Source organism: Sciurus carolinensis, chromosome 5 (assembly GCF_902686445.1).
Source record: "Sciurus carolinensis chromosome 5, mSciCar1.2, whole genome shotgun sequence".
Lineage (NCBI taxonomy): Eukaryota > Metazoa > Chordata > Mammalia > Rodentia > Sciuridae > Sciurus > Sciurus carolinensis.
In genome coordinates, this window is record NC_062217.1 from 163633509 (window position 1) to 163643610 (window position 10102).

General features: G+C 56.9%; 1 protein-coding gene across 1 annotated transcript; it reads right to left on the reverse strand.

Annotated features, from left to right (window-relative positions):
* Positions 1–6742: 6742 nt before the first annotated feature.
* Positions 6743–9340, reverse strand: LOC124985801 (potassium channel subfamily K member 18-like). Its single transcript, XM_047554405.1, has 2 exons — positions 9235–9340; positions 6743–7551 (listed from the first exon to the last, which is right to left on the reverse strand). Exons 1-2 carry the CDS (start codon positions 9338–9340, stop codon positions 6743–6745), a joined length of 915 nt encoding a protein of 304 aa, XP_047410361.1.
* Between the last annotated feature and the right edge of the window lie 762 nt (positions 9341–10102).

The following is a 10102-nucleotide window of genomic DNA, read 5'->3' on the forward strand; positions in this document are numbered from 1 at the left end:
ATTTGTCAAACTTTTTCTTTACTTTCTTTTTTTCTGGCTCAGCTCTTTTAATAAATATGCAAAGCAGAGGAAAACATTAATGGAGATGTACAATGATTATTCAAACAAGTTATACATATGTACAAAGGCAATAATGAAACAGTCTTTGTGAATTCATTCTGTGTCTATAGATATACTGGACCTATAGTATAAAAGGAATATAGTGGGGTAAAACACAAATTAAAAAACTGGGCCCTAAGCAATACAAGGGCTGGGGTTTTTGCTCAGTGGTAGAGCGCTTACCTAGCATGTGTAAGGCACTGGGTCTGATTCTCAGCACTACGTATAAATAAATGAATAAAATAAAGGTCTATCAACATCTAAAAAATTTTTTTAAAGTAAACAACACATTTATGGCTAATGAAGGGCTTTTCGTTCCTATTTAAAACAACAATCCTTTTTCTGGGGAACAAAGTAATGCAAAAGACGGCACCAAAAGAGCAAGACACAAAGCTTACCTACTGACTGCAAGTTGAATCACCTAAGGAGCCCAATGTGGTTTTAGGAGTTCTCATTCAGAGAAAGGTAAACTTTTTGCCAGACGATGGCCTTAAACACCAACAGTCTCAGGGATCTGTGGGAATCGGAGTAAGGAAAATTTATACTTATCCTCGTATCAGCAAATGTTTTGACACTCTGCTGGGAGAAACTTAATTTTTTTATAACAGTAACATCCAGAGTGGAAAATCTGCAGAAGGCTTATTGTACGAAATTCCATTGACTTATCACTTTTAGTTATTTTTCACTCTTTAAAAATGTACTTGATTTTTAATTGATATAAAGTTATTTCAAAGCACTTGTTTGCTAACTCTACTTCTGGCTCATTTCTGGATCAACCTTTTGTTCCCCTCCCCAATTAATTTCAGTCACACTCTCCTGTCTATTCATTTTTTTTTTTTTTGGATGCTGAACATTAGGCATAAAAGAACGAGGGCACCGTTAGATGACATCTTCCATCCGTAAGGTCCCTTCTTCCTATTGTTGGCAAGTGAGGTGAGCGTAACCCACCTCTATTCAACCGCGGACTGAGCTGGGGGTTACCATTTTACTAAGAGTTGCTGTAGTTGGGAATTGGAATGCCCCCCAAGATCCCATCTGGCAGTATCCTGGGACCAGGTCACTAATTGCTCCCTACCCATCTCCGTCTTGTTGGCCTCAGAAACCAATTACATCGCTAAAACCAGGATCCTGTTCCCATGAGTTCTCCATGGACAAAACCATGGAGGATAAAACCACTGAGGAGTCACAGAAACAGTAAATTCCTGGGTCCCTTAACTTGTCACTCGAATGAACAGTGTTTTCCTCAAAACCCACCTGTGTGTCCTCCTAAGAGCTGCAGCAACACACCCCACAGGGCCAAGAACAGCTGACTGCATTCCCTCACGAAGAAGTGTGCACCACCAAGGAGAAAACACCTTTTGAAATGCACCGAGCACCGACAAATATTCCTAAGCTTTAGCGCAGCACTCCCACGGAACAAAGCCTGCTGCCTTCTTGTTCAGAGACCAAGCCTGACTCCGGCTCGGTCAATACTGTGTGTCCCTTCCGCTCCAGCGTCAGTCCCCACTCTAGACGCTTGCTCCCATCCCCATCCGCTCTCTATTTGATTGTGATAGCTTGAGACCCCAACAATCCACAAGCACAACCATCGGGACATGGGCTATTTGTGTGTCTCTGTCGGGACCATTACGGGCTCTTGCCAGTTTGTGACTCAGTCCTTAGGTTATGTCTCTGCAGGTGGCGGCTGAAGTGGCAGCAGGGACCTGGGGCCTGGGAGCCCATGGAGCTGGTGCCATGGTGCTGGACCTTCACCTGGGAGCCCCGTGGAGGGGACTGCAGGATCAGAGGGGCTGGTAAGGGGCCACCTGCCAGCACGGCATGTCATCTGCCGGACACCTCTAGGCCAGGGGTGCATCAGGTCCAGAGGAGGGCTATGCACCCAAGACCAAAATGCAAACCTGCCCATTCAGAATTGCCTATGGGCACCAATACTGAGAATGAGAAGAAATGACAAATTAAAAACATCACAACACTGACAAAAACCACCCCACCCGCGCCTCATGACCAGAGCTCCCCCTGGCCACAGGAGGTTCCCAGTCAGCAGGGCGCTGGCTGAAGTCGCTCAGCTTCCTGGGAACCTGCCTCTGCCCTCTCTGGCCCCTAAAGGGCCTTCTTAAGTGCTGCCTTTGGGGCTTGGCCCAGGCCCCGCCACATCGCAGAGGGGATGGTGTCAGGGAGGTCCCAGGAGTCCCGGGCAGGTTCAGCCAGGGGTCTGGCAAAGTCTTTAGGGACAAAGGCGCTGACCCAAACACCAACATGCATCTTCCCCATGGACTGGGAGGGTGCGTGGGAGCAACAGGTGTTCACCCGGTACCCACCACGTGCCAGGGCAAGGGTAAAGGACTGTGAGCACATGGACACAGCCACAGTGGTCGGAAGGTGCCCCCGGGGAGGAAGGGGGAAGAAGTGAGCCCTCACCACGCTGGGCTTCCTCCCCTCTCCCCACTGGCCAGGCGCCCTCAGACGCTGGGGCAGTAGCCCACCCAGAGCAGGGCATACAGCCGCCCACCTGCCAGTGTCCTGGGACACCAGGTCACCTCCTGCTCCTCACCTTTGGTGACAAGGCAGGGCCCCCGAACCTCCAAGGTCAGCAAGACCATGGGGGCTGTCCCAGGGAGTTCTCTGGACACACCCAGAAACAGACTTCTGCGTGTCAGGGGTCATCCAGGGAGGTGTGTGGGGGGAGCACATGGGGGGTTCCTCTTCCCTGGCGACAAATGCGAGAGACAGTCCCTCTCCTGGAAGGCACCTGGAGTTCCACACTCGCCTCTGGTTGGCCCAGAGAGCACGGGCGCGCGGGCTGGCGGCGCCACCTGGTGGCCCCGTGGGGAAGCGCAGGCCAGCCGCCTGACCTCGGCGCCTGCTGCTGGAGCCCAGGGCTGGAGCATGCAGCAGGGAGGATCCCCAGCGTCGCGCACACCTGGGACTCTGCCGGGCGGCGCCCGGTCAAAACCACTGCTCCTCTCGGGAGAGGCCTTAGCGCCGCCCCTGCGGTGCCCCGATCCGGCCTCCCGAGGCGGCTCCCTTTTCACCCCCACCCATCCATTTGGCTGTGTCACCTTGAACTTATGGCTTAGCTCCCTGACCTTTGTTTATTCTTTTGTTTAAAAAGGTGACGCTAACTACACCTGGTGCCAGGCCGCTGGACAACTGGGCAGGACCATCCCACGGCCCCTGGGTCACAGCGTGCCACCGAAGCTTTGACCCAGGCACAGGGAGGACAGAAATGAACTGCAGGAGGACACACGGCAGGTGACCACCCACATGCCCCCTCCTCCAGAGTCCAGGAGTTTCTGGGGCCTCTAATTCGGGAGGTGGACTTCAACTGGGCTGAGCTCTCTACAGCCGGGTCCTGCTGGGCAGCTGATGGGGATCCCACAGGTGAGGCCCCCCAAGCAAGAAGCAGCCTCCTCCACACCAGGGAGACTGAGTTTGCAAATGAGCAGGAATGGCCCTTACTGGGACTGGAGGGTCCAGTCATAGGAGGGCTCACTGGCCAGAGGCCCTGTCCCCCCAGCATCCCTGCCCACACAGGAATCCCACCTCTTACCTTTGCTCAGGCTGCTGTCCCCAAAACTGTTCCCTTAGGGAAATGGGAGTGGTTACTGTGATGGTTTCAAGCCTGATTCAGAGTCCCCTGAAGGGCTTCCTAAGCTCCAGCATTGGGCTTCAGTAGGACTCAGGTGGAGACTGAGCCTCTGCTTCTCACAGATTCCCAGGAAGGCTGATGCTGCTGGGCCACTGGGAACCACTGACTTAGTCACACTAGGCCTGGGTCTGACTCCTGGATCATCACTTGCTGGCAGGGAGAGCTTGTGCTAGCTGCTTGGCCTCAGTTTCCTCATCTGTAGAATGGAGAGAGTTGGCCCTAACTCAGTGCTGTCGGGAGCATTGGATGAGAGGGTGCACAAGGACTGAGATCGGGATGCAGCACACGGCAGGTGTGCAGAGAAGGGTGACTGCTGTCCTGGCTTTGTGTGCACCTGAGGACCGTGCAGCATCCCATATGCAGCTGATGCTGCAAAGGGGGGCGGGAGGGTTGAAAGGAGAGAGGGCAGCAAAGGGAGAAACGGGGTTTCATTTGGGCAGCTGGGAGATTGAGGAGGAGACAAAAGGCAGGCACTTCATTCCAGTCCTGGAGCAGAGAATGTCCTGGAAGGATGGTCAGGGTGGGGACAAGAGTGGCCACTTGCAGGAGCCTGGGGTCACTGGCTGGAGGAAGCCACAGATGGAGGGAGCCCCAAGGCAAGTCTTCTTCCACTGCAGAGGGGAGACAGACGGGCATTTCAGACTCAGAAAGCGGCTCTGCCTGCTGTTCAATGCTGGCCACACACAGGGACCACCTGGGGACATTGAAAACCCCAAACCCAGACACACCCCATTCCACTGGCATCTGAGTCTTGGGAGGTGCTATGGACTCCATGCTTGTGTCCCCCAGGAGTCCTAGGTGCCAGTGAGGTGGGGCCTTTGGGGGGCAAATGGGTGGAGAGGAGGTCATTAGGGGGGAGCCCTCAGGAAGACAGGAGGTGACCTTGGCCATCAAAATACCTTCTTTGGTGACACATCTGCTCCGATCCTGTGTCTGTGTTCTAAAGGCGCATGGTGATTTGTTTGCATACTGTCGAGTCTTTGTCTATTTTGGGTACTCATTTTTAATTACATAGTGTTTTGCAAATGTTAAGCAAGAAAGAAAGAGGATCAAGTGACACAGATCCCTCTGTGGGTGGACAACCCAGGCAGAGGACCTCACCAAGTTCCCGGCTACGCTGGCTCTGTTCTCGGACATCCAGGCTCCGGAACCATGAGAAATAAGCTGTGGCGATGGCGCCAGGCAGTCATCAGCAATTGGTTATGGCGGCGTGAGGAAGGTGACCAGGGAACCAGGCAGGGCAACGGGAAGCACTGGAGCCAGAGGGGTCGATGTGAGCCCAGTCAGAAGGGACTGGCTGAGGGTCCCGTCCAGTCTGTAGGGAAGCGACTTCCAGGGTTGAGAGGATGTCCCTGGCTCCTCTTTGGATGCCCTTGGCCAGGACAATGGCCAGCAGCCCATGGATGTTGGTGCAACTGAACTTCACATAGGCCCTGGGCCCCTCCAAGTGCTCCCACTTGAGTGGCCAGTCTTGATGGCCTCTGGGTTCCAGGGACTTTGCCACATCTCAGCTGGGTTAATGTGCTTGGAGGGATGTCGAGAAACCTCAAGAGCCCCACACCTTGGACTGTCCCCAAATCCCACGGGTCATGTCTAAGCCCTTCCTGGTCCTTGTTCAGCCTGGTCTGATTCATGGCCTGAGGGGACAGAGTCTGATAGGTGTGGGGAAGGTGGAGAAGATCCCAGGGGAGACCTGAGACCCCTCTGAGAGCTGGCGCTCAGCTCGGGACAGGAGGTGGGACAGGGCAGACAGCCTGGAAGACAGGGGCTTGCTTTGCTCTGAGGATCCTGCTGGGGTCTCTCCAGGGTCCTGGCCTGCAGCTTCCCCCACCACTCCCCAGGGACTCAGGGACTGTGCTCATCACAGGACCCAGGCGACCTTTGCAAGACTCTCAGAGGTGCAGAAACAGCCCCGGGATGTGTCTAGTAACCAAGGAGGGAAACATAGAAGAGGGGAGCCCGCCAGGGGCCACTGCCAGCTCACCTGCTGCCCCAGCCTGGCCCCAGGACTCGCTCTGACAGAGGTTATGTTGAGAGTGCATTTCAGGGAGGTGATCACCGGAAGCCCCAGCAGAGGAAAGGAGTGAGACCAGGACCAAGGAAGCCAGGCAGAGTGTGCTAAGGAGCTCCTGAGGCCTGTGTCCCCTGAGAACAGAGGGACAGCGTACAGCACCCAGAGTGACCCCAGACAGGGCAAAGGGGCTGGGCGCCCGAGGCCACCAGCTCCCACTGGTCGTCGCCTGAGTGCAGCCTGCAGGCATTTCCCCTTCTCACTCACCCTGGCTGACGTGTCCACACCTTAGTGACCAGAGTCTGTGCTCAAAGGGAGGCAAAGGGGGCTCTCCCAACTGGACGAGGGACAGGGCACCCACGGCAGCGATGCGCAGGGCAGTCAATTCACAGGACCCCCGCTGGGAACTGCTCAGGTGTGTCCACCCACCAGTGCAGTCACCCGGGTTCTCCAGGTCTCAGGGCCAGCCCGCCCGGGAGGCACCATCACCTTCAAGGAGAGAGGGAAGTGGTCACACAGAATCCAGCAATAGGACATCTGCCAGGCCCCATGCACTCAGGTGACAGTGCCACCGCGTGGCAGCAGTGGCTGGGCAGGGCTGCTCTGACGGCCTCCATGCAGTCCCTGGGGAGAAGAGGCTGCTCAGGCTCCCTCTGCCTCCTCAGTGGTGGCCGGGAGCAGCTCAGGAAGGCTTATCTGGATGAAAGTACAATTTCGAGGACACAGTTTGGCTTTCCGTGAGTCACAGGCAGGCAGTGACAGCAAAAGGTGGTAAGCGCGGTGCTTCCACAAACGCACACCCAGTTCACCTGGACTGGGGTGAAGTGTGAAGGGCTTTCCCTGGATTCCGGAGGCCACAAGGCCAAATTCAGCCTTCGTGCAGGGTGTGTCCCCAAGCCCCAAGGTCGGAGGACGGGCTTCAGTGTCACTGCTCTGACCCACCCAGGTGAGACCCAGCTCCAGTCTGTCTGGGAGGCCGAGCTTCACTCTCGCACGAGGCGGCAGAGCTTGCCCTGGGCCAGGAAGAGCATGAGGTCCGCGCAGCCGCGCAGGAGCCTGGCTTGCAGCAGCTTGAAGGCGATGCAGACCAGCTCCATGCCGATGATGAGGTACAGGGAGAAGAACAGGAAGAAGGCGGGGTGCTCTAACCGGGTGTCCCCAAAGCCGATGGTGGTCAGGGTGATGAAGCAGAAGTAGAAGGCGCTCTCGAAGTTCAGCTTGGTCTCCCAGATGGGGATGAGGGCGGCGGCACAGGAAATGTAGGCCAGGACCACCAGGGCGATGGCAGCCAGGGGCACGTCCAGCCTCTCCACCGGCCGCCCCACCTGGTCCAGGTTGCTGAGGATGGAGGCAGACAGCCGCCCCGGCGCCAGCTCTGGGCACGAGTTGCTCCTCTCCATGGCCCCGGGGCCCGGGGCCTGCAGGCTCTGTTTCTCCTGTGGGGACAGGAGCCTCTCCAACAGCTCCGAGGCTCTGCCTGGGACTGAGGGGCGCTTGCCGGGCTTGGGGCCCTGGGGCTCCTCAGTGCTGATGACGATCTGAGGGATGGTCCGGGCGGCCTCCGGGGGCTCGGCCTGAGGCTTCCTCCTGCAGCGCAGCCCAGGGCACCCCTCAGAGGGGGCGCCAGGGAGCAAAGGGAGTTTTCGGAACTGATTGTAGGACTCGGAGAAGATGGTGGCCAGGATGTCACCTATGTCCGTGAGAACCAGGAACATCAGCGGGATCCCAAAGAGAGCATAGAGCATGCACAGGTACTTGCCAGGCTTGGTGACCGGGTAGAGGTGGCCATACCCTGGAGGAGAGGACAGAGCCTGGGTTGGTTTCTGTTCCCACGCCCCTCCCACAGTCTTCCCCGAGCCCCGTCCTTTCCTGTCCTTGGCGTGATGTTCTACACGATGCATAAAGTTCACCTGTACCCAGGGGTGCTCAGCGGCAGAACAGGGGCTTGGGCTGCACAAGGCCTGGGTCCAACTCCCAGCACCAAACGCAAATGAATGAATGAAATTAAAACATAGGACTGGAAGCCTTCGCCACCTGCTGGGCACTGTGCCTGCCTTGGAGGAGGGTCGGGGGTGGGACCAGCTCCTCCTACGGAGTAGGAAGCACTCATGCATATTCCTGCCTCCAGATGACCTTGTGCAGGGACAGTCCGTGTTTAGGGAAGAGGACAGCCCCTCATTCCACTGTGGCTTTTCTGAGGGTCCCCATGAGGATTGCTGTGCTCCCCTGGAAGGAGAAGAGGAGCTCAGGAGAGGAACAGAGAATGTGCCCCCAAACCACCACCTCATCCTCCAGAGTCACTGGCTCTAAGAAGCCACCTTTGTCCCAGTGACCGTCTCGCCCTCTGTGTGTGTTTCTCCACATAGGCGCTCATTAGACACCAACTGTGCTCAGCAGTGTGGGCGGTGCTGGGACAATTGCAAGGTGGGGAAGAATCCCACCCAGCCGTTGCCCACAGAGGCAAGGGTGACCCAAGAGGAGGTGGACGTGCCCACAGTGACATGGAGCTGGGTGCCAGCAGCAGGCAGAAGCCACACCCTGGATCAAGTTCCAGCTCTGCCACAGGCTAGACTGTTACCTGACTGCTTGTGTTTCCAGGTTTCACACCTCTGAACCAGGAGACTGTCCCTACAGGTAGAGTGACCAGCTGGGGAGACGACATGGGGCTGGGTCCTGCTCCCCAGTGGTGACCCTGGGGTCCTGGCACTGGACAGCTGGCAGCTGCCTGGAGCTCTCATTGTGGGCTGGATCCACCACACTCATGGGGCCTGTCTCCACCCTCAGATGGGGAAACTGAGGCACAAGGAGAGAAGCCTGGTGGCCATGGGCACAACTGTGAGCAAGAAGGGAAAGGGGCGTCCAACCTACAGGCTCTCCATGCCCAAAATGCTCTCAGGTCAGGTCCGGACCTCTCAGCCCGGGAACACCAGCCGGTCAGGCCAAGGAGGAGTGGCCAGGGTCTCCACGCTGGGCATGGGTCCTTCCCTTTCACCCCCACTCTGCAAGGACCAGCAGAGAGACCTCCAGGCCCGACACGGGCTCACATCCTTGGGAGTGGCCAAGCCTCGATGGCATGGACGGCAGGGCACAACCCCTGTGCCCGAGGCCTGAGTCCCGTGTTGGATGCCATAAAGGCTGATTAACACTGCAGAGTGCAGCCCAATTATGTAAATTAATTTGAATCTGTTCCCAGCCTGGCCGGGTGCCAAGCTCCACAGGACTGCAGCTCCCTGGGGTGAACTGGCCTCTGACTCTGCCTTCCAGGAGCAGGCGGGCATCAGGGACACCCACCCTCCCAGGCCAGGGCAAGGGCAGGAGCTTGGCCCTCCAGGGGACTCGTCCATTTCCATGTGTCCCAAGACTCCTCACTGATCTGGCTGCCTCCAGGGTGGCACCACACAGTGGCAGGGTTGTACCTCCATGAGTGCTTGGTTTGTTCAGTGCATATCGAGTGCTTCCTGCACTCACTGGGTACATGACCGCTGGTCAAGCAGAGGTGGCGTGGAATCTTGCTGAGCGTCCTCATTAGCAGGGAAGCAGATGGGCATCCACAGCACACCTGTGAGCGTGTCATCAGCCATGGAGATTGATGGCAGGGGGAACAGTGCAGACTCCTCTAGGCACCGGGCTAGATTTCAGCTCAGGTGAGGTTTCTTGGGGAGGGGACTCTTGAGTTGAGTTTGGAAGGATGACCAAGATTCCATTTGCAGAAGTGACAGCAGCATGTGCAGAGGTCCTGGGGTGGGTCTGAGAGGGGCTGCTGGTGTGCTAAGGCAGTGTGCACTCTGCCCACCCAGAGGGCGTGAGCAGCTGAAAGCCAGCCTCCCTGCACAGAGCAAGCTGCGAGCTGGGGCACAGGAACAGGCTGTGTCTGCCCAGAGGAGATGCTGCTTTCTAATTTTCTACAAAGGTGTCCCCCAGTGTGGGGCTGGTACCCTGTGTGAGGAGTGGAGAGAAGGCCAGTGTGGCCAGTAGACAAGGGAGCCAGACAGTGGACACACAGGCAGGGTCTAAGGGCTCACATGACACAAGTGGGTTCCTAGGTCAGTGTGGGGGGCTGAAAAGACCCCCCAAATAGTCCAGGTCCTGATTCCTGGAACCTGCAAGTCCTGCCTTGTTGGAAAGGGGGAGGGTCTTTTCCCAGGTGTGCATGGATTTTGAGATGCCATCAGCCTTTCATCCTGGGACCCTCAGGGCCACCAGAAGCCTCTGGAGCAGGAAGAGGCAGAGGGGGCTTCACACAGAGGGAGGAGGGGGAGGCCATGTGACTCAGGGCAGAGACTGGGCACTGCAGCCACAGGTGGCCAAGAAAGCTGGCCACCACCCAGGATGGACCAGGCAGG